Source organism: Balaenoptera ricei, chromosome 19, assembly GCF_028023285.1.
Source record: "Balaenoptera ricei isolate mBalRic1 chromosome 19, mBalRic1.hap2, whole genome shotgun sequence".
NCBI lineage: Eukaryota > Metazoa > Chordata > Mammalia > Artiodactyla > Balaenopteridae > Balaenoptera > Balaenoptera ricei.
This window is the reverse complement of record NC_082657.1, coordinates 27,126,316-27,154,072: the sequence shown is the minus strand read 5'-3', so window position 1 is coordinate 27,154,072 and position 27,757 is coordinate 27,126,316. Positions and strand designations below refer to the sequence as shown.

At 39.3% G+C, this 27,757-nt stretch overlaps 1 protein-coding gene across 1 annotated transcript; it reads left to right on the top strand.

Annotated features, from left to right (window-relative positions):
* Positions 1-195: 195 nt before the first annotated feature.
* DNAJA2 (DnaJ heat shock protein family (Hsp40) member A2) lies at positions 196-14,005 on the top strand. The gene is made up of 9 exons (XM_059904564.1): positions 196-400; positions 1,921-1,980; positions 2,297-2,520; positions 5,110-5,190; positions 5,433-5,566; positions 7,129-7,325; positions 11,215-11,359; positions 11,490-11,617; positions 12,182-14,005. The coding sequence occupies exons 1-9, from the start codon at positions 323-325 to the stop codon at positions 12,371-12,373; spliced, it is 1,239 nt and encodes a 412-aa protein (XP_059760547.1). The 5' UTR covers positions 196-322; the 3' UTR covers positions 12,374-14,005.
* Positions 14,006-27,757: the final 13,752 nt, after the last annotated feature.

Sequence of the window (27,757 nt, the reverse complement as noted above, 5' to 3'; positions counted from 1 at the left end):
AGGGTAGCGTGCACACTTAGTTATCCCCGTTTCTACGCTGGACTTCGCCCAGCGGCCCAGACCCTCAAGGCAGTAGAGCACCTCACCCGCGCCCTCACCGCCCGAGACGCCGCCACCACCGCAGCTGAGCGCTCGAGGCGGGCTCCGCGAAGCAACGTCACGGCGCGCCGTGCGTCGGTTCAAAGTTCGGCCCCGCCTCCGCTTCCCCCTCGCTGTCTCGCTCGGCCTGCGCTGCCACTGCTGCCGCTACCGCTGCTGTGGGCCGGGATCCGCTCCGCCTGCTCCGCCGCCTTCCTCCCTGAGCGCTGCCCGGCCGGCCGCCATGGCGAACGTGGCCGACACGAAGCTGTACGACATCCTGGGCGTCCCGCCCGGCGCCAGCGAGAACGAGCTGAAGAAGGTATTGGGGAGCGGGCCGCCCGGGCAGGGTGTGAGGGGCGCGGGCCTGCGCGGCTGGGAATGCCAGGCCGCGCTGCGGGGCGGCCCGCTAGCCGGCGGCGGCGGGCCCAGACTGGGGGCCGGCGGCGAGACCGGCCCGCCGCGGGCCGCGCACTCCAGCCTCGGCTGACCTTGGGCCGCCGGCCCCGCCCGCCCGCCTACAGATGCAGCAAATAAAACCCACCCCTGCGCAAACACGCCGAAAACGCTTCCTTCCTCCCTCCCCCGGCGGGCGCCGGAGGCCGGGCGCTCCCGGGAGGCAGCTGCCTGCCCGGCCCTCCCCGCGCCGAGGTCACCACCCTGGAAAAACAGGTTGGACCGAGACGCCCAGCGCATCCCGGCCCTGGGAGAGGAGTTGACCGCGCCGCGGACGTCGGCGCCCGAGCCGCGTCGGGGCTGGTCTGGGGCCTGGCGGAGGGTCGAGGCCGCCCCCGCCGGGTGCCTGCGGGAACTTAGGGATGTTTCCTGGGAGCCGCGGCCGCGGAGCTTCTCCCCTTCTTCCTCCCTCGCCCATTGACCCGGAGGTGGCGTGGGTCTGTGTCTGGGTGCATTGTTCTGTGGGCAGGTAACCCAAATGTTATGTACTCGTTTCAGGAAAAAGCTGTGGGTCCCAGCCAAACACCTGAGTGTACACTGACTAAATATAAATAGAAGGCCTCATTATCGCTGTTTGCATTGCTGCGAATCTTTCATCTCAGGATTTCAAAGCATTTGAGGCATTTGATTAAGCCCCACAGCATCTTCACGGGGCTTAGAGTATCCGGATTTGTAAGCTTAGAAAAATGAGAATGCTCCTTAGGCAGTGGGACGGGTGCAATTGAGAATAAAAGCACTTCCTGTTACCTTACCGGAAATGCTATTCTGTGTTACATAATTCAGGTGTCTGTGAATGAACGCTTAAGTGCTTTATATCTCAGCCACCCAAATGTATGCAGCTTCACTAACACCGAGGTCACTCCAATTAAGACCCCAATCAATCCACCGTATGAAAATAAACCATGACCTAGGAGCTTGTCTTCAATTTTTCCTGATGCTACAATTAGAGGAGCCATCGTGAGCCCGGATTCTTACCTTAGTTTAATTTTAATAATAGTGGTTTTGCAGGCTGTAGAGCTTAACAGACATTTCTCTTTAGAGTTTATTGGAGTCGTCTTGGTCTGCTTACGGGCCATCAAAGACATTTGACAGTAGTGAAAATAGGGGATTTTTCAGTATTTTGTTTTTCTCTGTGGCTTTGTTTCATTGTTTGTATCTGGCTTTAGTATAACCTATTTTCAAGTATAACTACTGTCTGCTTTGTTATTAGTGAGTAAACAGTATTAAGATGGAATATGCCCAACAATGGCAATGAATAAAGGGTATTTTGGGAGGTTATGATTTTAGAACATTGCTTTTCAGAAAATTGGATGTTAAGTTAGTACTCACAAATCTTTAAACTGGTCTTTACATATAACCTTTTTTTTAAAAAATCTTTTATTGAAGGCATACAGAAAGTTAGCCAAGGAATACCATCCCGATAAGAATCCAAATGCTGGTGACAAAGTAAGTTATTTGAGACTTTTTTCCCCTGAGATTTCTGTTTTAAACTTAAATCGCCCTTCTTGGGAAAAAAAGGGAATGTTGTAAGAAAAGTCCATTTATGCCCATGGTGCCAAATTTTTATGTTAAGAGTATTTTGGTTTTATAATGGGAATACTATCATTCTGGGCAGTGGTAGGTGGTAAATAGGACCAGAATCAAACCAAGGGTAACTTGTAACTTTTCTTAGAATTAAATGAATTCTAGATTCCTATAGCTTTTTATTTGTAGTCTTTTATTTGAAAATCCAATTGTTTTCCTTTTTACTTTTTCTTTATAGTTCAAAGAAATAAGTTTTGCGTATGAAGTACTATCAAATCCTGAGAAGCGTGAACTATATGACAGATATGGAGAACAAGGTCTTCGGGAAGGTAGCAGCGGAGGTGGTGGCATGGATGATATTTTCTCTCACATTTTTGGTGGGGGATTATTCGGCTTCATGGGCAATCAGAGCAGAAGTCGAAATGGCAGAAGAAGAGGAGAAGACATGATGCATCCACTCAAGTGAATATCTTTTTTCTTTTTTTAAAAAAATGCTAAATACTTTTTTTCAAGTAGAAGTACTCAGTAAAAGAGAGAAGAGGCATCAAAAAATACTCTGTCCATCAGAAAAAAAAAAATCTTCCATTTACCGTGCTGTCCTCATTGGGTGACTAAGTTGAATTTAATAACCTGAATGTTGGTATTTTGCTAACAGATCTTAAAGGATGGTTGGTGTTTTTACAGAGTAGGAAGATTGTTTTGGTGTATGCTTCTGAGGCTGCTTGTTTTTAAAATTTCAATTATGAAGATTCTTTTCTTTGAAGTATTTAAACCTCCTGAGTTACTTTTTATTTAAAAACTTAGAAATTGAGTGACCATCTGGCTAGTTTGTTAACATGTTACAGTAACTCATTACTTGTTCCTCAGTGTGAACTCTCCTAAATTGATTTCCGCGGAGCTTGCTGGGCTCAAGCCTGACATTAACCTGCCAACATATGAATGGTGTCTGACCTTGATCTTAGACTGTGAACCCAATATGAAAATAACTATTTTACTTTGCAAAATTTGTGAGATCTTTTATCCCGTTAATTTTTCATGGACCGGTAATGGTTATACTAGCAAATGCCAGAGACTGAAGTTCAAGTGTTTATTTGAAATATTTCATAGTATCTAGTATATACATTTGAGTAGGTAAGAGGAAGTAAAGTGTAATTTGTTAAAATTTTCCTGTTACTACAACCTTTCATTTTGGGTGGCTTTTTAATATTCCAGTCCATCGTTTGTTTATTTATTTATTTATTTATTTTTTTAAACAATCTAGTTTTTTTTTTTTTTTTTTTAAAGATTTATTGATTGATTGATTGCTATGTTGGGTCTTCGTTTCTGTGCCTAGTTGCGGCAAGCGGGGGCCACTCTTCATCGCGGTGCGCAGGCCTCTCACTATCGCGGCCTCTCTTGTTGCGGAGCACAGGCTCCAGACGCGCAGGCTCAGTAGTTGTGGCTCATGGGCCTAGTTGCTCCGCGGCATGTGGGATCTTCCCAGACCAGGGCTCGAACCCGTGTCCCCTGCATTGGCAGGCAGATTCTCAACCACTGCGCCACCAGGGAAGCCCCCATCATTTATTTTTAATCATTCCCTTTCCTTTAGGATGTTACCAGTTTTTTCCTATCATAAATAGAGCTGCTGTGAGTATCTTTATGTACAGCTTTGTCCCTCCTTGGCAGAGATTTCTGGGCAGGCATCAGTGTTTTGAGGCTGATAAATATAACTAAATTGCCTTGTAGAGGATTGTGCCAGTTTAGCCCCACTGGTGGAGAGTGCCAGCTTCACTAGACCATTACCCACATTTTTCCTTCTTTTGCCATGTTTATTGAAATGAAGATTTTTCTGGCCTCTTACACAGTGGTGTTGCATACTAATTGCAGTTTAATATAATTGCAGTAAGGGGAAGAAGACCTACCTATCATGTAAATGGTTGGTTAAAGGTTCTTAGGAGGAAGTTAAAGTCTGATGGAACCAAGTGCTTTGGTCTAAGGTCTAGATATGCCGTTGTTTGGAAGTGCTGATAGTGTTTTGACCATACGTGTTTTATTATACTGTCTAGAATGTATAAAAGATAACAATTTTGAGAAAGTTTGAATGCCACAAAATAGTATAGGGGCTTTGCAAAGCACATTTAACTTCTTTTGTTCCTCTATTTTAAAGTAAACCTTTACTATTAAAGGAGATTTAAAAACACCATGAGAAGGGTAAAACCAAATTAAATGCATTGCTTGCAAATTGTAAATGAATAATATTTTTGAGACTTTTGATGTATATAGATTTTTTTTTTTGATGTTTATTTGGAAATGAATGGTCCTGCAGTTCAGATATGCTGTATGAATAAAGACGAGTTGGGTTTTATCAGTTGCGATTTTTAATAGGCTTTTTAACTTTTCCGTTTTGGGGTCATAGACCCCTTTGAAATTTTTGTAAAAGTTGCTCAAGTTTTGCTTATAATTCACTGCGTTTTTCAGACATCTAAAACTTGTTGTAGGCTCTCTCTTGGAAACCTATCCTTCTCATCTGTCACACTCTAGATAAGGCCAGTTTTTTTTTTTAAGACATACGCAATCTAATTGCCTCCTGTAAATTGTAATGTAACTTTGTAGCGTTTCTGAATTGTCCTTAAAGGGGACAGAGCCTTATAGTAGAGCCTGGACTCTGGAGCCAGACTGCCTGTGTGATCTTGGGCAAGCTACTTCTCTGTGCCTCAATTTTGTCCTGTAATATATACCTCATTCAGAGGGTTGGATTAGGTGGAGGTCTTCCTTGAGGCCAGAAGAAGGTGTGATGTTTTGAGTTTGTGCAGTTACCAGCTTTATCAGGAAATGCAGCACAGTAAATTATTGGCCTGATCCTTTAGGTTGTGGCTTTGAGCAATACATAATATTGTTTATAGCCATAAACAATTTGAGCTACAAAATAAAATCTCACTCAGTTGATTTATGTAAGGTGTTCTTGAATTCTTTTTTTAAAAGGTTATAGTGGAATTTGCTATATCAGCTATCGTTTATATCTTGAATTTAAGAGAACTTGGCAAAATTTGAACCTAATTCTTTTCTCCCCAGAGTATCTTTAGAAGATTTGTATAATGGCAAGACAACCAAACTACAACTTAGCAAGAATGTACTCTGTAGCGCATGCAGTGGGTAAGTGTGTTTTCTGGTTATGAAATGAATTTCATCCATTCTTTCAGTGGCACATTGAGTCTATATCAGATAAAAATTGTTCGTGACTTCAAACTGACTACCCAACCCAGAACACTTTCTGATACCTCTGAAAGTCTTTAAATACCAGTCATTGGCCATTGAAGATGAAGGTGAAAAGCACAATTCCTATTTGTCATGGCCTAGGGGGAAAATTCTAATTTATACTTTTGCTTGCTTTTTAGCCAAGGTGGAAAGTCTGGAGCTGTTCAGAAGTGTAGTGCTTGTCGGGGTCGAGGTGTACGCATCATGATCAGACAGCTGGCTCCAGGAATGGTACAACAGATGCAGTCTGTGTGTTCTGACTGTAATGGAGAAGGTATGCATGCCAGTGTTTCTCTGCTGTTATGTTGGATGGATTGGGAATGCAGAAGTTGGAGAGGCTTACAGTTTTTCTTTTTCAACGTGTGTTTGTATTCATCTTATTAAAGATACAGAGAGTTCTGAAAGAAAAATGTAAAAATAATATTTCCTTATGCATAGGCCCAGTGAACACAGATAAACAGTAAACTTATGTTGAGTGAAATGTTTAGTCTTTTTTCATTCCAAAAAGATGGGGCAAAGTTTTTTGTCCCTTTATATTTTAAAAAGTTATATTTGGTAAAAGAGAGAGAGCAAATTGTTTAGTTCTCATCCTGATAAGTGGAGAATTTTACTGTAAGCTTTAGTTAGCTTTTGAGGATAGATTATTGCAATTGAAGCTCTTTTTACAGAAGTAAATATTTTAGGCTTTGTGGGCGAATGTTTTCTGAAACTGCTATTCACTTCTGCCCTTTTAGCACTTTTATAGCCACAGACAATATGTAAACAAGTGGGCGTGACTGTCTTCTAGATAAACATTACTTATAGAAACAAAGGCATGCCCATTTTGTCCTGTGAGCCTTAGTTTGCCAGCCCTTGTTCTAGAGCAGTGCTATCCAAAAGAATTTTTCTGTGATGATGGGAAAGTTCTGTGTATGTAATGTCTAGTATAGTAGCCACCAGCCACCGTGTATGACGAGGAACTGAACTTTTAATTTTAATTACTTTTAAATTAAATAGCCACATTGGCTAGTGGTTACCATATTGGTCAGTTCTAGAACATCCTTTTCCAAATTGCTTCTGGAAGAGACAAGATAATTTGGAGAAGCTGCATATCATATTCCCCTCCTGGAGCGTCTCAGGGCATTTTACCTTATTAAAGTTGCTAACAATTCCCACTCTCAAGAAATCAGAATTGACTGAAATCTTTTCCCATGTGCCATTACCATTTTAAGGAACTGGTGCTTTGCAGAACATACTTTGCAGAAGCAGTGTTTCTGAAGTCACTTACACATGTCATCTGAGCATTAAAGTGTGCCACTAATCAGCCATTAGAAATTGATGGTATTTTTTTTTCACAGTATACTATGTACAGATTTGGTTTTATTTTATTATAGCACTGATCAGATATTTCAGAAGAATACATATGATTAAAGGATGTTTAAATAAAGGATGTTTAAATCTTTATTTGGGTTGTCTCTCTCCATTGTTAAATTTAAATGAAACTAAGACAAAAAATGAAGAAGCAGTTGTAGAAGTTCAGGCATCCAACCACCCATTTTGTTTGCTTGATCATTAGGCTTTGTTTTAACTTAGGAAGTAGAGTCAAGAGTTAAGAAAATATTGTTTAAGATACTTTATACTCTGGAATAGAGGAGACTAAGGTAGCTGGGTCCTTTAGGTAACCTGCAGTAAGATGTGAGTTTTTGTTATTAAGAATGATATTTTAATCAAAAGTTTAGGTAGCAGTTTAAAGACGTTCAGGAAATTTATTTAGTGAATAAAGACATTATCAAGACCTGTCTTACTTGAGTGCGGTATAGTACCCTTGCTGGAAGTTTGAATGACCTCTTTTTCCAGGGGAGGTAATTAATGAAAAGGACCGCTGTAAAAAATGTGAAGGGAAGAAGGTGATTAAAGAAGTCAAGATTCTTGAAGTCCACGTAGACAAAGGCATGAAACATGGACAGAGAATTACATTTACTGGGGAAGCAGACCAGGCCCCAGGAGTGGAACCAGGAGACATTGTTCTTTTGCTACAAGAAAAAGAACATGAGGTAATTTCCTTTTTGTTTGTTTTATTTTTGCCTCAGAAGACCAGAAATGGGTCTTGTATGCAAGATACAGGTTAGATCAGTTTGAGTTTCCTGAAGCAACACTGAACATAGATGAAGTTGTTAAGTCCTTAGGCTGAGTTCATAAGAACTGACTTCTTTAGTAGACCAACAAGACAGGTGCTGTCAGAAGCACTGTAGAAGGAGTTGGTCTTGGTCCCAGCTCTGCCACTGACTGGCAGTATAACCTTAAGTAATCCTGTTGTGTCTGTACCCCGGTTTCCTTATTTATGAAAATAAGGGCATTGGACCAGATAATCTAGGCAGCCTAGTTTTCACTGTGAAACTCCTTGGATAGTTGGTGAGGGCTTCAGTCCTCAGTACTGCTCTGTTGACTTGTTTTACATATTGGGTATCTATGTGAGCTTTCTTGAAAGAAAAGGTTCTGCAGTTTTAAAAACATTTTATTTTTAAATTTCTTTGTTTTTTTTTTTTTTTGGCTGTGCCGCGCAGCTTGTGGGATCTTAGTTCCCCAGCCAGGGATTGAACCCGGGCCCACGGTAGTGAAAGCGCCGAGTACTAACCACTGGACTGCCAGGGAACACCCTATTTTTAAATTCCTCATTGACTCTGTATTGTATCCATTAATGTACATGGCAAAATGTACTGGGCTGATGATGTGGCCTGGTATATGTTATTTTGATTATACCATTGTATCTGTATTTTTTAAATGTGCGATGGAGTATATTTTAAGTTTTTTGTTTGTTTTTTCATTTGGACCATTTTTAAAGTCTTTATTGAATTTGTTACAATATTGCTTCTGTTTTATGTTTTGGTTTCTTTGGCCACGAGGCATGTGGGATCTTAGCTCCCCGACCAGGGATTGACCCCACAACCCCTGCATTGGAAAGTGAAGTCTTAACCACTGGGCCACCAGGGAAGTCCCCTAAATTCTTGGATATAGAAGCATTTGACAGGATTCTGGCTTTGTACTTGATGACATTGCCATTTTGAGTTCCTTTGGAAGTATTTAGATTACAAGTCAGCTGCCTTTTTTAGTTCACACTAAAATTTTCTCCCATTTGATGGTGATTTCTACAAATAAAGTAAATTTTAAAAATCACTTCAAGAATCCAGTAGAGATTAAAGCCATATTGAGATGCAGATTCTGGGAATTTGATTTGATTCATTCCCTCATTAGATTGTGGCTTGCTCTCCTAGACAAGCCTTTCTCAAGGTATACTAGTCAAATTTATTGCCTCAGGAAAGCTGTAAATTGCTATATATCTTGGCCTTTAGTGAATATTGCCAAACCTACCAATGGCAAGGGTCCCTAGATTGCTTTTGTTGTTGTTTTTTTTTAAGGAGTAATTTCTAGAATTCTGCCTTAGAGTGTTATGGGTTAAAATATTCTGTAAGTATATTGGGATTTTAAAAAATAGAAATCACTGACCTTGGAGACAAGGGACTTAAGTTCTGGCTCCCATTTACTAGCTTTAGCTTCCCTGGGCTTGGCTTTGCATACTAAAAAAAAAAATGTCGTCCCTCAGAAAGATAGTATAGAATCAAATGAGATAATAAGCTGCTCTTCTTTCTTGGGGCTGTGAGGAGGAGGCATTTGGAAGTAAATCACCTCCAAAATTATTGGCAGCAGTGGAATTGCGTGGAATTTCCAACAGACAGCAGATGTTACTGGTTGTCTAAAGTAGAAAATAGAAGATGATAAAGGTTAGAATGGAAGTTCATCTAGTAAGAGGTCAAAGATTGTTCCTTCTTGGTTTTATTGTGACCGGTAAAGTAAATTTGAGCCCAGAATGAGATTTAGGCATCTTGTTTCATTTCTACCACTGAGAATATTCTTAACCTTCTTAAGAAAAATTGATTAGTTTGACTAGTTCATGAACATACTTGTATTTTTGGGGGGCTTTCTTTTTTAAAAAAAAACTCTCAACACTTGTGCTGAAGGAATTGTGAGGCCATGAGATCAGGGTGGGTACTGTAGCTGAAACAGAGTGTAAATCTTCTGATCAAAAAACAATTCAGTTTTGAGAGTGCTGTGTGTGCATGTGTATCATCTTTCAGTACAGGTGTGTGTGTATTTTGGTAATCTTGCTATCATAGTGCATTTGTACAGCAAAGAACCACAGTGGTGGGTAAGATCTGGTGATGTTAGTCTCTCCTCTATGCTCTATATTTTTATTTTTCAGAAATTATTACAGCTTTTAAGTGTTTTACTGTCTGGTTCTTGGTAATTTCTCCTCATTAGTCTGGTTTTTCAAAAATTTCCTGGCCATTCTTGCCTGTTTATTCTCTGTTTGAATTTTAGCATCAAATTGTCTAATATAACCACCCTTCCTGCTGGTCCCCTCCTCCCCCCAAAAAAACCCCTAATACCATTTTTTATTGGAATTACTTTAAGTTGAGGTCTCCTATACAAGAACATAGTATCCCTTCATGCTCCCTACTTCTTTTTTTTTTTTTTTTTAATTAATTTATTTGGCCACACTGTGCAGCATGTGGAACTTCCCCAACCAGGGATGGAACCCGTGTCCCCTGCATTGGGAATGCGGAGTGTTAACCACTGGACCACCAGGGAAGTCCACTCCCTGCTTCTAATATAGCTTTAACCAAAGAATATTTGGTTAAAGATAGTTTTTGGAATAGTAATGTAATGATATGTTCAGAAACACTTTCATTTTATGAACTTGCAAAAGCATTGAAAAGTGCTGCATGAAAGAAACCGTATTGAAATTAATTTTTCCACCCATTGTGAGAAACACCTGAGTAAACTCTCATAGGAAATATACGTTCAGTGGTTCTCAAACTTGAGCATACGTTAGAATCCCCTGGAGGGTTTATTAAAACTGCAGATTGCAGGTCCTCACCTTCATAGATTCTGATGCAGTGGTTATGGGATGAGGCCCAAGAATGTGCATTCCTAACCAGTTTCCTGGTGCTGCTGAGGCTGCTGGTCCAGGACCACTGGTCAAGATAATGGTTTGAGATTAACTTTTTTTTGTAGGTAAATTTAGGAGGATAATTTAGGAAAAGAGGATATCTTTCAGATTTCCTCTCCTCTCTGACTGAACCAGCCAGGATTATTCTTTGGAAGAGATAACTATTGTATTGAAAAAAAACTAGGTGACCTTTCACTGCAGTTAATTTTATTTCAACTTAAATTTCAAAAGTTAACTATAGATATTTGTGAATTCTAATAAGCAAACGTTATAAGTTGGGCATGTGTGAAATTGGATGTATTTTTCCCTACACACTGAACGCTCATTTTTTAATGTTTATTGAATAACCTTTGCATTACCTAGTCCATAGGCTTATGGTATAATAATAAGCCAACTTTAGCATTTGTTTTACATTCACCTAAGCAAGTTTTGAATTTTAGGTGAGGTAAAATTTGTTTGTACTTGTATGAAGCATGGGGTTTGAGCCCCTTTACTGGCTGAGCATTACTGGTTGAGCTTTTTTAGTTGAACTTGGGCCTTCCCCTTCCCCTGTTGGGATCACATCTGGAGGAAACACCAAGTGAACCTGTTCTCCAGAATCCCACTGGGCCTTGTACACCTTTTCACTCAGAGGCAGTGTTCGGAAATGGTCCATAATTGTAAAATATACCTGGTTCTGTTTTTGAAGCTTCAGTTGTACCTTACGAGCCATTGTTTTCCCAATTCCAGTTCTTTCGTGATAGAAGTTTTTAGCATATTACTTGAGAATAGCTAGGTTTCCTTATATAAATTTAGGAAACCTAGGGATGGTGGCAGTTTGGCTTTTGCAGTAAATGGTAGAACTAAGGTTTTGAAATTGATTCAAGGAGCACAGAACAACAGAGTACGCCTCCATACTTTTTTAAAAAGATGTTCCTGGTGTGCTTTATTTGTAGGTGTTCCAGAGAGACGGAAATGATTTGCACATGACATATAAGATAGGACTTGTTGAAGCTCTATGTGGATTTCAGTTCACATTTAAGCACCTTGATGGACGTCAGATTGTGGTGAAATACCCGCCTGGCAAAGTAATTGAGCCAGGTAAATCTTGATTTTTGTCTGATCCAAGATTCTGTGTAATCTTCTACAGTAGGTGACTCAAAAAAATATTATTGAGCACCTTCTTGGGTAAAATTCTTAATACTTTCCCCTTTATTTACTCAAATAATAGGATGTGTCCGTGTAGTTCGAGGTGAAGGAATGCCACAGTATCGTAATCCCTTTGAAAAAGGTGATCTTTACATAAAATTTGATGTGCAGTTTCCTGAAAACAACTGGATCAACCCAGACAAGCTTTCTGTAAGTGTTCTCTAAATTTAGGCAACAGATGACTTAAAGTTTAATAATAGTTGTGTTTCTGTGTCACCTTGCGTTTGTTTTGGGTGCTAAGATTACACAATTTATTAATTTGAGTGATTGATGGGCTGTCCTGGTTGTTTTAAAGTGAGGATACCTGATGTAAAAGTTTACGGGGCCAAGTAGGGAATAGTGAAGGAGTAAAGCAGACTGCGTGTGAGGTGGTGGTGGGAGGATTGGGGCTCCCTGGAGAGCAGATCTCTCACCTGAAGAGGGCAGCCCCCCAACTTAGCATCTGCTGATTGTTCATGCAGGAAAGCATGTCTAGTGTGAAATTTTCCAGTGTTTAAACGTTAGCAACTAATTCTGTTTTTTGTTTTCTAAGCAATAGATGGGTTGCACAAAAGATGTCTGCAGATTTGGTCTGTGGGTCATCCATTTGTGATCTCTGGCTTAAAGTGCAAAGACTAACTGTCAAACATATACCTTGGATTGTATCAAAAGGGAACTTGATAGTGGATGAAGATAATCTTCCAGCTAACCTTATTTTTGTTTATTTTAATAAAGGAATTAGAAGATCTTCTGCCATCTAGACCAGAAGTTCCGAACATTATTGGAGACACAGAGGAGGTAGAGCTTCAAGAGTTTGATAGCACTCGGGGCTCAGGAGGTGGTCAGAGGCGTGAAGCCTATAATGATAGCTCTGATGAAGAAAGCAGTAGCCATCATGGACCAGGAGTGCAATGTGCCCATCAGTAAACTCTGCAAACAAATTGCACAGGTGGATTTTCTTTCCACACTTGCCTGGTTTGTTTTCAGCGATCCAGCTGGTCAACCCAGATGAACTGATGGACATCTGTTGGTCTATGTGTAACTTTTAAAATTGGTATAGTATCTACAGAGTGTATAATTTAAACTAACCACAAAGCTTTACATCTTCATTTCGACTGTTCTGTAGCAGAATAAAGCACTTGAAAGGAAACAAGACTCCCTTTCACACATGAGTTATAAGTTTCAGTCCTGGTATCTGTGCTTGATTTTTATCAGTTTTGTGTAGATTTTATGTTTCATATTTTAAATTCAAATCCCACATTGTAAAGTTTGTGTACAATTTGTCCTGAAGCTTTGTGTTTGGCTGCACCTGCATAAGCTGCTACAAATAGAATAAAGAATTTCATAGCCTGTATCTATCATTTAGATGCATGGAAAAATGGGCTTTGCACACAATGGGTTTGGAGCTGACTGGGAACAATGGAAAAAACATTAGCTGAGCTGTGGTTGTAAAGTTTGGGGTTTCTCCCCCACCCCTTTTTTTTCCTTCCTTTTTTTTTTTTTTTTTTTTACCGTCTTGTGAAAGGTTTCTGAAACTCAATAATAAAAAGCAGTTGGTGTAAATTACTCTTTGTCTCACATTTTTAGAAGGAAGAAATATTTTGAACTGTAAAATCTATCCTTAAACTGGAGAATGTATCCTTAGTTCTGGTTCTTAAACAGCCCTTAAAAACCCATTGGCCTGAAGCTTATGCCTCAGGCACATGCCCATTTTATAGTTTCAAAAGACAAAAGAAAGTTTGATATGTTGGTAGAAACAGGCTTTATTGGCTTCAATTAATGCTTTGTAGAGTCAAGGACATCTGAGTTATGTAACTCCTAAGTTATGATCCTGAGCACTGGGGCCAGGTTAACCTGGCCTGTATTTCCTCACCCCACCCCCTTTTTAAAAAAATAAGGTAACAGCAAATCAATATTAGAACCATGTCTGCATAGAACCTGTTAAAATGCTCTGTTTTCATTAAATGTTAAGTTAAAGATTCTCTTGTCTCCATTAAGTTGAATATTTGAGATTGGGGGGGAAGCATTGATTACTATTGTTTTATAGAAAAGTAAGACTCTTAGGCTGGTATGAGAAAAATCAGGTAAAACTACTATGAAAAGGATGTTGTATTGCTCTTCTTTCATCTTCTACTACCTTCTTTTCATTCCCAGAGTAGGTATTTTTAGAACACACTTTAATTTTAGGGAAAAGAGACATCATTTATAGATTTTACGTTTGTAAAAGGACAAATGGGAGAAAGCCAAAAACTAAGAATTTTAAATGTATTATGCCATCCCTGAGCCTAATTGTAGTACTTGTAGTTTATTTCTAGGTCTACTAGAACCTGAATGAAAAAAAAAAAGGTGTCCTGGCATTAATCAAGGCCTTGAGGTTTCAATTATTGCCCTATCCACTCTACCTCCATTGTACAAAAACTATTTTACAACCAGCCTGGGCAAGATGCAACAGCATAGTAGTTTTGTATCCAAGGTTACTTCCCCACAACCACTTTAAGTAAGAAATGCAGTGGCAATACAAAGTTTGTAGCCTTTCCAATAAAGGTTTATAAAACATTAGAGTTGTTCAGTGTAGTCTTTCTTTCAATTCTTCTACCCAGGTTTTTGGACTACAGTAGAGAACCATATGGAAGGGGAATAAAACCTTGTTAAGGTCTGTTATTTCACTGACTCTACTGGCTCTACGTTGTAGAGCATCTGTCTAGAGAATAAGCATATGTCATCAATACAAAGAACCTTTTATAACAGCTTTATTGAAATATAATTCATATACCATTAAATCTACTTTTTAAGGAAGGTGTGCAGGGAATTCCCTGGCAGTCCAGTGGTTAGGACTTTGCTTCCACTGCTGGGGCCCTGGGTTCTGTCTGTGGTCTGGGAACTAAGATTCTGCAAGCTGCGCAGCCAAAAAAAAGAAAAAAAGGTGTGCCATTCAGTGGTTTTTAGTGTATTCAGTGTTTTGCAACCATCACCACTGATTCCAGAATATTTTCATCACGCCAGAAAAGAAAAATCCATTAGTATTTACTTGCAATCTCTAGTTTCTAAGTATTTGCCTATTTCAGATATTTTCTATAAAATGGAATCATAACAGTATGTGGCCGTTTGTGACGTGTTCATTTAGTATGTTTTCAAGGTTCATCCCTGTCGTAGCATGTATTGGTATTTCATTTTTATGGCAAAATAATACTCCATTGTATAGAAATACCGTATGTTTGTTTACTCATCCATCAGTTGGTGGACATTTGAGTTTTTTCCATTTGGAATAATGCTGCTGTGAACATTCATGTACAAATTTGTGTGTGGACATGTTTTAAATTCTTTTGGATAAACCTAGGAGTGGAATTGCTGGGTCACATGGTAACTGTTGAATCTTTAGAAGAACTGCCAAACTTCCAAAAAGGCTGCACCATTTTACAATACAACAATGTATGAGGGTTTCAATTTTTCCATGTAACTGCCAACATTTGCTGTCTTTTAGTATAGCTATCCTAGTGGGTATGAAGTGGTTTTGATTTGCATTTGCCTACGACTAACGATGTTAAGCATCTTTTCATGTACTTACTGGCCATCTGTGTGTTTTTGGAGAAATGTCTATTTCAGATCCTTTTCCCATACTTTATTCAATAGATTTTATTACTTTCTAACCTTTTTCTGTTCTAGGACACCATATTACACTTGGTCATATCTGCATGGGCTCCTCTTGGCTGTAACAGTTCTGATTTTGTTTTTGATTGGTGACCTAGACAATTTTGAGCAATAGTAGTCAGGTATTTTGTAGAATGAACAATGTAATATTAGTATTAACATATGTAAAAGTTGATTCTGACAGTACTAGTTGCAGGAATGTATCAGTATGATGTTTAAAAGAAAAACCTGTTTTCTCTACTCATAACACTTTTGATACTACCTGGAGTTAGACTCCACAGGTTAAGGGCTCAGTCCCACAGGACTGCCTGGTCTTCAGACACCAATCACAAGTCCCAGATTGTCACCTGTACTTTTGACCAACTAAGTTATAAATGCAGGGTACCCACAAGCCCCTCCTCGGTTTCAGTAATTTGCTAGAATGGCTCATAGAACTCAGGAACGCTTTTCTTACTAGATTACCAGGTTATTATAAGAGATACAACTCAGGAACAGCCAAATGGAATAGGCAGTAATCATTCACCATTGATGATTGAACTCAGTGTCAGCCCCTCTCCGCTTCCCAGAGGTCTAGGGGTGGGACCGAAAGTTCCAACCTTCTTACCGTATGGTTGGTTCCCTCTGGTAAGCAGCCCCGTCATTAATATAAACTCAGGAATAGCTGAAAGGGGCTTGTTATAAATTTAAAGACACACCACTAACCCCTATCAGGAAGTTCCATAGGTTTGGGGAGCTCTCTGCCAGGAACCAGGGATGAAAACCAAATTATTTTTCTTATTCTATCACAGTGTCACAGTGTTATTGATACTTCAGTGAAACAGCTGCATATTATAAACTGTCAAGGCACGTGTGTAAAAATTATTTCTAATAGTCTTGCATGAGTGAATCAGTGTGTACTTTGGGAGAAACGTGGGAAACCTTGCTCCCACCATCTGCCAACTTTTTGCTTAGTTGTTCAATTCCAGTATACACGTGTGGTAGTATCAGAATTGTTAACCCATACCCACATGGGAAAAAAAAACCTAATCAACTAGAGTACAGTGCTAAGCATAGTTTCTTTTACCTTTAATTTCACAGACTCCATTTCCAAAGTTACTTAGGAAAGTAACCTTTCCCCCCACCCCCTTCCATGAGATTGTTTCATACATTTGTAATATAGTTAAATTGTGTGATTGCATTCTACATTCTATCCTAGGAACCACCCCACCAACACCTCCTAAATGATTTTTTAAAATCTGCATACAGGGAATTCCCTGGCGGTCCAGTGGTTAGGACTCCATGCTTTCACTGCTGAGGGCGCAGGTTCAATCCCTGGTTGGGGAAGTAAAATCCCACAAGCTGTGCGGCGTGGCCAAAAATAAATAAATAAAATCTGCATACATTGAGGGTCACTCATTGTGTTGTGAAGTTCAAAATGTCTTGACAAATGCATAGTGTCATGTATTTACTAGTATGTCATACACAATAAAAAAATCCCCTGGACTTCACCTATTCAACTCCTCTCCCCCTCCTGATTCCGTGGCAAGCACTTATTGTTTTGCCTTTTCCAAAATTTCATATAGAGTCATATAGTATGTAGCCTCTTCAGTCTTTCACTTAGCAATATGCACTTAAGATGTGTTCATATCTTGGGGACTTCCCTGGTGGTCCAGTGGTTAAGACTTCACCTTCCAATGCAGGGGGTGCGGGTTCAATCCCTGGTTGGGGAGCTAGGATCCCACATGCCTCATGGCCAAAAAGCCAAAAGAAAAGAGAAGCAATATTGTAACAAAAATTCAATAAAGACGTTAAAAAAAAATGGTCCAAATTTTAAAAAAAAATCTTAAAAAAAAAAGGATGCGTTCTTGTCTTTTTGTGGTTTGATAGCTCATTTCCTATTGCTGAAAAAGATTCCATTGTACGGCTGTACCACAGTTTATCCCTTATCAGATTTATTTATTTATTTGTTTGTTTATTTTTGGCTGTGTCAGGTCTGAGTTGTGGCACGTGGGCTTCTCTCTAGTTGTGGCTCATGGGCTCAGTAGTTGCGGTGATCAGGCTTAGTTGCCCCTCAGCATGTGGGATCTTAGTTCCCTGACCAGGTGGGATCTTAGTTCCCTGACCAGGGATCGAAGCCACGTCTCCTGCATTGGACGGGGGATTCTTAAACCACTGGACCACCAGGGAAGTCCCACCTTATCAGATATTTGATTTGCAAATATTTTTTACCATTCCATGGGTTGTCTTCACTTTCTTGATAGTGTCCTTTGAAGCACAAAGTTTTTTAAATTTTCATTAAGTCCAATTTATTTCTTTTGTTACTTATATAAAATTTTTAACCAAAGTGTATAACACTGGAAATGACCTTCAGTGTTCATTGTGGTATAGTAGCTGGTTTTTTACATACAGCAGTCATCTGGCTCTGGGAGTACGTAGGACATTGTAGACCTTACTTGGTTATTGATAATTTACTTGGGAAGCCTACATGAAGTTACTGTTCAACAGTTACATCAATTAAGTCTTGGGTATTTTGCCCCAAGTACTGATTATACCCCCTCATTTTCTTTTTTTTTCTTTCAGTTTTATTGAAATATAATTGACATACAGCACTGTATAAGTTTAAGGTGTGACAGCATAATGATTTGACTTTCATAATCATGAAATGATCACAATAAGTTTAGTGAACATCCATCATCTCATATAGATAACAACAGTAAAGAAATAGAAAAAAATACTTTTTGTGTTTGATGGGAACTCTTAGGATTTGCTCTCTAAACTTTTATATAATATATAGCAGTGTTAATGACATTTATTATGTTGTACATTACATCCCTAGTACTTATAACTGGAAGTGTGTGCCTTTTGACTGTCTTCATCCAGTCCCCCCTCCCCACACCTCTACCTCTGGTAACCACAAATCTGATCTCTTTGGCTATGAGTTTTTGAGCTATAATTGACCTACAACTTTATGTTAGTTCCTGGTACACAACATAGTGATCTGATATTTCCATACATTTCAAAATGATCCCTTGATAAATCTAGTTGTCATGTGTCATTATACAAAGATATTATAATATTATTGACTGTATTCCCCACACTGTACATTTCATACCTGTACTCATTTATTTTGTAACTGAAAGTTCGTTACCTCTTAATCTCCCTCACGTATTTCTCTCATCCCCCCCTTCCTTCGTCCCTTGGCAACCACCTGTATGTTCTCTATATCTATGACTCTGTATCTGTTTAGTTATGTTTGTTCGTTTGTTTTGTTTTTTAGATTCCACATGTAAGTGGAATCATACACTATTTGTCTTTGACTTATTTCACTTAGCATAATATCCTCTAGGTCCACCCATGTTGTCGCAAATGACAAGTTTCATTCTTTCTTGTGGCTAATATTCCACCATATATATATATATATATATATATATATATATATATATATATATATATATATATATATATATGGGTTGCTTCCATATCTTAGCTATTGTAAATAATGTTACAATGAATATAGACGTGCATACATCTTTTCAAATTAGTGTTTTCGTTTTCTTCGGGAAAATGAATTGCTGGATTGTACGTATGGTTGTTACAGTTTTTTTTTGTTTTTTTTTTTTTAATTTTTTTTTTAAATTTTATTTATTTATTTATTTTTTTTTTGGCTGCGTTGGGTCTTTGTTTCTGTGCGAGGGCTTTCTCTAGTTGTGGCAAGTGGGGGCCACTCTTCATCGCGGTGCGCGGGCCTCTCACTGTCGCGGCCTCTCTTGTTGCGGAGCACAGGCTCCAGACGCGCAGGCTCAGTAATCGTGACTCACGGGCCCAGTCGCTCTGTGGCATGTGGGATCTTCCCAGACCAGGGCTCGAACCCGTGTCCCTTGCATTGGCAGGCAGATTCTCAACCACTGCGCCACCAGGGAAGCCCTACAGTTTTTTATTTTTTTGAGAACTCTTCATACTGTTTTCCACAGTGGCTGCTACACCCACTCATTTTCTTGCTTTTCCTTGCTAACCCATTTACTTATGCCATACTTAGTAAGTTAGATCCATAAACCTAGTCTTCCTTTTCTGCCTTACTAGCTTGGAAGTTTTTATAGTATTTCATTAAGTAAACACATTTTATATTAATATAAATAGCTGGAGTTTGATTACAAAGGGATACATGTAATCTAATAATGAAGACTCCCGGGAATTCCCTGGCAGTCCAGTGGTTAGGACTCGGTGCTTTCACTGCCAGGGCCCCGGTTGGATCCCTTGTCAGGGAACTAACATCCCGCAAGCCGAGTGGCTCAGCCAAAATAATAATAATACTAATAAAGACTCCCAAAGTCTTGTGATTAAGTCATCTCCAGTTGCATGGGATTTGATAAAATTCTGAAGCCCACGTAATCTGGCACAGACTTCTAGAGAATATTGTTAGTATGATTCTTGTTTTTAATTTCTGAAAGTTCAGTTAAATCTCTAGTCAAAGTGGGCCAAATGAGTCAAGCTAAAGATGCTAGAAGACCTGACTTCTCAGCTATATGAAGAAAAGGGCCTGAGAAATCTCTTTAGCAGGGATAGGTTGAGAACTTTCAATCAGTGGTGTACGTTAATAGCCTATGTGTGAACAGCTAATCCCCTCTTGTGAGCCACAAATTATTTTTTCTGTTAGGAATGCAGTACATAGCCATTAAAAAATCAAACATTACAGAACTATGTACTTGGAAATATGAGTAATCCACTGCCCCCATCAAATCCCATGCTCATGAGACTATCAATACAAATAGATTGGTCTTTATTCTTCAAGATTTTTTTTAATGCATATAGAACCAAATCTCCCATCTTTAGTCCTCCTCCCACCACTTTTACCAATTTCTTTTGTGTGTAAAAATGGGATACAACTTACTTTATAACTTTTCTTTGGTCTTATTATTCCTTTGCCATATTTGCATACTAATACATAAAGATCTATGTCTTCTTTTTAGTGATCTCAAAGTTCTATTGTTTGAATGAACCATTATTCATTCTTCTATTGATAGATATTGGGATCGTTTCCAATTATTTCTTATTACAATGATATGCATAATATCTTCATAAATATGTCTGTGCATTTGTACACAATGCACAGATTACAAAGTTAAGCTTCTAATGCAAAGAACACTGGCACATAGTAGAACCTAAATAAATATTTATTGAATGAAGGAAGTGACTCTTGATCTTCTCATATGGGCAATTGGTTTCAGCTGGACTCAAGTCTCTGAGGATCTGGCCTTGCTCAGGCATCTGAAAGGTGGATTCTACAGAGCTCACCAGGAGGGTTGAGCCATTTCCTTGAAGGCATAGCTGATCCTTTGTCCTCAGTGCTCTTGATAACCAGGCTCTCCAAAGAAACCTATCAATATGGATGGCAGTGGCATGACAGGACAACATGGTGATACCCTAGCCCATTCTCCTTTCATCCCGTTGATCCAGGAGTGTCTTATTTAAAGCTCCTTTGGTTCTAAGTCCTCTTTTGTTTGATCCTAGACATCAATCAGTAGCTGGGTACCCAGAATGATCATCCTAGGAAAGACAGGCAGTGTTGGATATTCCCTGTGTATCCCAACAGCCTAGAGACATCCACTATAGTGGCCCCACTATAGGAATTTATGCTTTGAATACTTCATTTCTTGCTATCAAAACAAAACAACAAAAAAAGAGAGATTCAACTATTGGCTAGGCTCTTGTCATAGCTGATCCTTCAGAGGTGGGAAAGTTGAAAGACCAAGGATGAAGAAGCAGTGCTCCACTGGCCATCACTCCTTTAGAAACCCTCTGACTCATTTTTAGAACAGCTTTGGCTTCAAAGAGTTTGTCCACAGAGTTTCCTTGTCCTTTGTATTTACTCACAGAGGACTATTGACTACATTTTTTCAACACAAGATTCCTTAAACTATTTAATGTTTGGTGTACATATAATCTTTAGAATGCCTTTGCCAATGGTATACATTTTTGTCTGACCAAGACATTTCAAAGGAAATAATGGCTGATTACATTTCTGCTTATACTGATTAGTACGTAATTGCATCTAAGACACCTTGTGATTGCAATGAACAAAAACATACCAGTCTTAAGAAGCAGTGAGACACATCTGGAGGAGGAAGAGCCCATAATACATAATACATTGTATTGTTGAAAGTCCAAGAGTCTTGATCCATGGACAATCAAGGGTCAGACTATGTCAGGAGTATTAGGGGCTTATAAAGGACATTTAAAAAAATTTTAGCTACCTTCATTCAATCCCCTCTCTCTGGGTGCTTATACCCTGGTTTTCCTCTAAAGCCAGGGGTCTGCAAACTATAGCCCATGGGTCAAATCACTTACCACCTATTTTTGTAAATAAAGGTTTATTGGAACACAGCCATGCTCATTCTTTTACATATTTTCTATGCTGCTTTTGTGCTACAATAGCAGGGTTGAGCACTTACAACAGAGACTATGTGGCCTGTAAAGTCTAAAATATTTAGTGTCTTCCCGTTTATAGGTAAAATTTGCTTACTTCTGCTCTAAGGGACCAGTACCTTCCTCAGTCTCAGTTCTTGTGAATTAGAGCCAGTTAAAGTTGGGTTTTCTGTCACTTGGCAACCAACTGAGTCCTTCCTGACACAAGGGTAGCCCAGCCCAAATCACTCTGTCTCCTAGAATGGCCTAAATCACATGCCCAGAGCAATGGCGCTGGTCCATCCCCATCATAGATGGACAGGAAGTATGTTCCTCTGACCAGAAGCTGCAACTTGTTTTCTGTCCACAGGATCAAATATTTGAAATTGGGAGTTCCCAGAAAATCCCAGGTGCATGGTCACCATATGATGATGCCTCATTTATATACATATATATGTTGACAGTGGAAAAAGATGTATATATCTTTGATGAGAGGGCAATAGTGTTGTGGACTAAGAGCCTTAGCAGGATGGAAGCTTGCTCTCTTCTTCTATATCTCAGGGTGCGGACAGTGTCATAACAGCCATCCAACAGCATGGAATGACTGACATGTGCCAGGCTCAGGGCTTAGTGTTTTACATATGTTACATCACACAACCCCCACAACAACCCTGTAAGGTAGAAATTACTATTGCTCCAGTTTATAGGTAAGGAAGCCAAATCTCAGAGATATGAAGAAATTTCAGAAAGGTCACATGGCCAATAAGTGATGAAGAGAGGATTCCAATTCAAGTCCAAACTCCAAGGCCCAGACTCTTTAATACAGTGCTATACAACCAAGTCAGCGAGCCTGTAAAAGCAGCACCTCTTTCTCCACCCTCCTAGCACAAATCCTGTGTGGGGCGCCCATTGGCCTGGTGTTGGTCATGTGCCATCCTTGAACCAATCACTGGGGTCAGGGGCACCAGGCTGGGTCCCATGTCCAACTGTGAGCCTGAGGTGGGGCCGTTCTCACCTAAATGACATGATCTGGGCAGTGGCAGTGCCAGCATTTTCATATAGAAGTGTTCGGGACTGGAAGGTGATAACATTTTGTGTGTTTGAGAAACATCAATTATCCACATTTGTCGGCGGGTGGGCAGGGAGAGGCTGGGAGTTGGTGTGTTACTTCCACTCCTGGCTGTTGTGCTCTGTCCTTTGTCATCTTTGACCGGCTGGAATGTTCGGAGGTCATCCCTAGAGGACCCTTTCTGACAAAGAGATGTGTATCTACCAGGGAACAGAGCCTGTGGGGCAGCACCTGAATTAGGATCTTGACAACCTCTGAAACAAGTCAGTTGTTAAATATCTTGGTTTCCTTCCCTGCAACCTGGTGAAAGAGTCTGATCTGGCTCTCAAAGCCAGTCAAAGGGTCAAAATAACTACAAGATGGCCTACAAAATGAGACTGTAGCAGAGAGAATCACCTGTAGGCTAAAACCTGCCCAGTGGATGTTCACACCTGACTAGAGTCTGGTGTGCACATCCACCCACCCACCCAGAACCCATCCCACCCGCCACTGCACAGAATCTCTACATTGACACATGTCCATAATGTCTATTTAATCCATTGTTGTCTGTCTTGGTAAGAGTGTTTCAAAGACTAGGGGCTCTGTTAAGTGTTCCTGGGTATCAGGCATTCTTTAGGGGCTGTGTGCCCAGGTGTTTTGCACTTTCATCTCATAAAGCTGAAATATGACACAAGAGATGGGCTCAGCTGCTAAGTTCAAGGGCGAGGGTTTGCTTTTAAACACACACACACACACACACACACACACACACGCACAGAGCCTCTGGGTATCGGAAAGGTGACCAGCTCCCCCTGGTGCTTAAATATTTTTTCATCTGGAAATTCCCTTTCTAGGCCTTTATCTTGGGAAAATTATGACTGTGCAACAAGATTCAATACAAGAATGTTTATTGAAAGATTATGATTGTAAGGAATTGAAAATTACCTGAACATCCCCCCATTAAACTTTGTTACATTCATTCAATGCATAGTAGGTAGCTATTAAAAAACAATGTTGTAAAGAATGTTTTACGGCATGATGTCAATTATATAATAGAAAACGCATTCAATATGTTGCTGTTTTTAAAATATATGCTTGCATAACTGTTCTGATGGGATGTATATGAAGTTGAAAATAATTATTTTTCTCTGCATTTGAAGGTTACAGGTGTTTAAAAATGTTTTTTATTATGAAAATGTACACAAAAGTCAAATAATAAAATGAACCTCTATAATCTATTGCCCCTATTCATTAATTATCATCAATATTTGGCCACACTTGCTTCACCTATTTTTTTTTCCAATAAAGAAATACGTTTAATCTTAAAACTTACACTACTTTGTTGAATAGTAACATTTCACACCTATTTTTTAAAACAGACCTCTCTCTCCTGGAGTATTTTAAAGCAAATATCAGACATCACTGAATGTTATCCCTATATACTTCAACATGCGTCTTTAAAAAGGACATTTCTTATGTGTTTACAATGCCATTATCACACCTAACATATTAACAATAAACCCTCCAGTTTCTGCACTACCCAGATTATATTTGCATTTCCATGAGTGATTTTCTCTTATTTTTTCTTATCTGTGTTTTCTAATTTTTTTTTACAAATAAACATAACAACTATTATTAAAAAGTAACAATTTAAACAATTAAAAATCCTTTGAGCAGAAGCAAAAAGAACTACAATCCTGCAGCCTGTGGAATGAAAACCACATTCACAGAAAGACAGACAAAATGAAAAGGCAGAGGAATGAACCAGATGAAGGAACAAGACAAGACCCTAGAAAAACAATCAAATGAAGTAGAGATAGGCAACCTTCCAGAAAAAGAATTCAGAATAGTGAGAGTGAAGATGATCCAAGACCTCAGAAAAAGAATGGAGGCAAAGATCGAGAAGATGAAAGAAATGTTTAACAAACACCTAGAAGAATTAAAGAACAAACAGAGATGAACAATACAATAACTGAAATGAAAAATACAGTAGAAGGAATCAATAGCAGAATAACTGAGACAGAAGAATGGTTAAGTGACCTGGAAGACAGAATGGTGGAATTCACTGCCATGGAACAGAATAAAGAAAAAAGAATGAAAAGAAAGGAAAACAGCCTAAGAGACCTCTAGGACAACATTAAATGCACCAACATTCGCATTATAGGGGTCCCAGAAGGAGAAGAGAGGGAGAAAGGGCCCGAGAAAATATTTGAAGAGATTATAGTCGAATACTTCCCTAACATGGGAAAGGAAACAGCCACCCAAGTCCAGGAAGTGCAGAGAGTCCCAGGCAGGATAAACCCAAGGAGAAACACGCCGAGACACATAGTAATCAAATTGGCAAAAATTAAGACAAAGAAAAATTATTAAAAGCAACAAGGGAAAAATGACAAATAACATACAAGGGAACTCCCATAAGGTTAGCAGCTGATTTCTCAGCAGAAACTCAAGTCAGAAGGGAGGGCATAATATATTTAAAGTGATGAAAAGGAAGAACCTACAACAGAGATTACTATACCAAGCAAGTATCTCATTCAGATTCGACGGAGAAATCAAAAGCTTTACAGACAAGAAAATCTAAGAGAATTCAGCATCACCAAACGAGCTCTACAACAAATGCCAAAGGAACTTCTCTAAGTGGGAAACACAAGAGAAGAAAAGAACCTACAAAAACAACCTCACACCAGTTAGAATGGGCATCATCAGAAAATCTACAAACAACAAATGCTGGAGAGGGTGTGGAGAAAAGGGAACCCTCTTGCACCGTTGGTGGGAATGTAAATTGATACAGCCACTATGGAGAACAGTATGGAGGTTCCTTAAAAAGCTAAAAATAGAATTACCATATGATCCAGCAATCCCACTACTGGGCATATACCCAGAGAAAACCATAATTCAAAAAGACACATGCACCCCAATGTTCACTGCAGCACTATTTACAATAGCCAGGTCATGGAAGCAATCTAAATGCACGTCGACAGACGAACAGATAAAGAAGTTGTTGTACATATATACAATGGAATATTACTCAGCCATAAAAAGGAGTGAAATTGGGTCATTTGTTGAGACGTGGATGGATCTAGAGACTGTCATACAGAGTGAAGTAAGTCAGAAAGAGAAAAACAAATATCGTATATTAATGCATGTATGTGGAACCTAGAAAAATGGTACAGATGAACCGGTTTGCAGGGCAGAATTTGAGACACAGATGTAGAGAACAAACGTATGGACACCAAGGGGGGAAAGCCGCGGGGGGGGGGGGTTGGGGATGGTGGTGTGATGAATTGGGCTATTGGGATTGACATGTATACACTGATGTGTATAAAATTGATGACTAATAAGAACCTGCTGTATAAAAAAATAAATAAAATTAAATTTAAAAATTAAAAAAGAAAACAAAAAAACCAACTAATACTCAACTTTCTTTGGGCTATTTGTATGGAAATATGTTAATATAAATGTTTCAGACATTACATGAAATTCCTAAAAATCTTATATGTTCTGGTATAATGTTATAAGTCATAATTCTAGTTATTATTTTAAAATGTATATCTCAGAAATAACTAAATTTCCTTGTCAATTGCATTATTATGAACTTTCATCAAATCTTTAACTGTGGTCATTTTTTTAATTTTTTTTTTTTTTATTTTTACTGATTTTTGGCCATGGTATTCTATTTATTTATTTATTTATTTATTTTTGGCTGTGTTGGGTCTTCGTTTCTGTGCGAGTGCTTTCTCCAGTTGCGGCAAGCGGGGGCCACTCCTCATCGCGGTGCACGGGCCTCTCACTGTCGCGGCCTCTCTTGCTGCGGAGCACAGCCTCCAGACGCGCAGGCTCAGTAGTTGTGGCTCACGGGCCCAGTTGCTCCGCGGCATGTGGGATCTTCCCAGACCAGGGCTCGAACCCGTGTCCCCTGCATTGGCAGGCGGATTCTCAACCACTGCGCCACCAGGGAAGCCTAACTGTGGTCATTTTTAAGTCTTTTGTCATTTACAGACAGTTCTGGGTGTACTCTGATGCTTTTGCAAAACTGTTCCTATAAAAGAGTTTCATCTTCAAGGAATTCATGGAAAAGGCTCTGACAAGCACAGGCTTCTGGTAACTGACTATACTGCTGAACTGAATGAATAAGCATTTTCAGAACTCTAATGGAAAACTGATGAATTCATAAAAGTGCTAACAAAAGATCAAGAGGAAAAAAAATTTAATGACATGAGACTGAGTGAACTGATGAGGATGATTATAATTTTTATGACTTTCTGTTTGAATAAAAAAAAAATTCTAGGGCTTCCCTGGTGGCACAGTGGTTGGGAGTCTGCCTGCCAATGCGGGGGACGCGGGTTCGAGCCCTGGTCTGGGAGGATCCCACATGCTGCGGAGCGACTGGGCCCGTGGGCCACAATTGCTGAACCTGCAGGTCTGGAGCCTGTGCTCCGCAACAAGAGAGGCCGCGATGGTGAGAGGCCGCGCACTGCGATGAAGAGTGGCCCCCACTTGCCGCAACTGGAGAGAGCCCTCGCACGGAAACGAAGACCCAACACAGCCATAAGTAAATAAATAAATAAATAAACCCAAAGTTTAAAAAAAAAAAAGTAAAAAAAAAAAAGCTACAGAAGTTGTTAAAAAAATCTAAAGTAATACACTGTATTATGACTATGTAAAGATGTAAAACTTCTGTATAGCAATAACACTACATATGTAAAGTTAGGCATGTGACAAACTGGAAAAAATATTTTTGTAACTTATACCACAGACATTGGGCAGATATTCTGTCACTCATAAAAGGAGAAAACAAAATTAAACTATACTGAAATATTAAAAAAAAACAAAACCCAAAACAATTAAGAAAATGGTAATAGGAACACACATATTGATAATTACCATAAATGTGAATGGATTAAATGCAACAAAAAAACACAGGCTCGCTGAATGGATACAAAAACAAGACCCATATATATGCTGTCTACAAGAGACCCACTTCAGACCTAGGCACATGTACAGACTGAAAGTGAGGGGATGGAAAAAGATATTCCATGCAAATGGAAATCAAAAGAAAGCTGGAGTAGCAATACTCATATCAGAAAAAATAGACTTTAAAATAAAGAATGTTACAAGAGACAAGGAAGGACACTACATAATGATCAAGGGATCAATCCAAGAAGAAGATATAACAATTATAAATATATATGCACCCAACATAGGAACACCTTAATATATAAAGCAAATGCTAA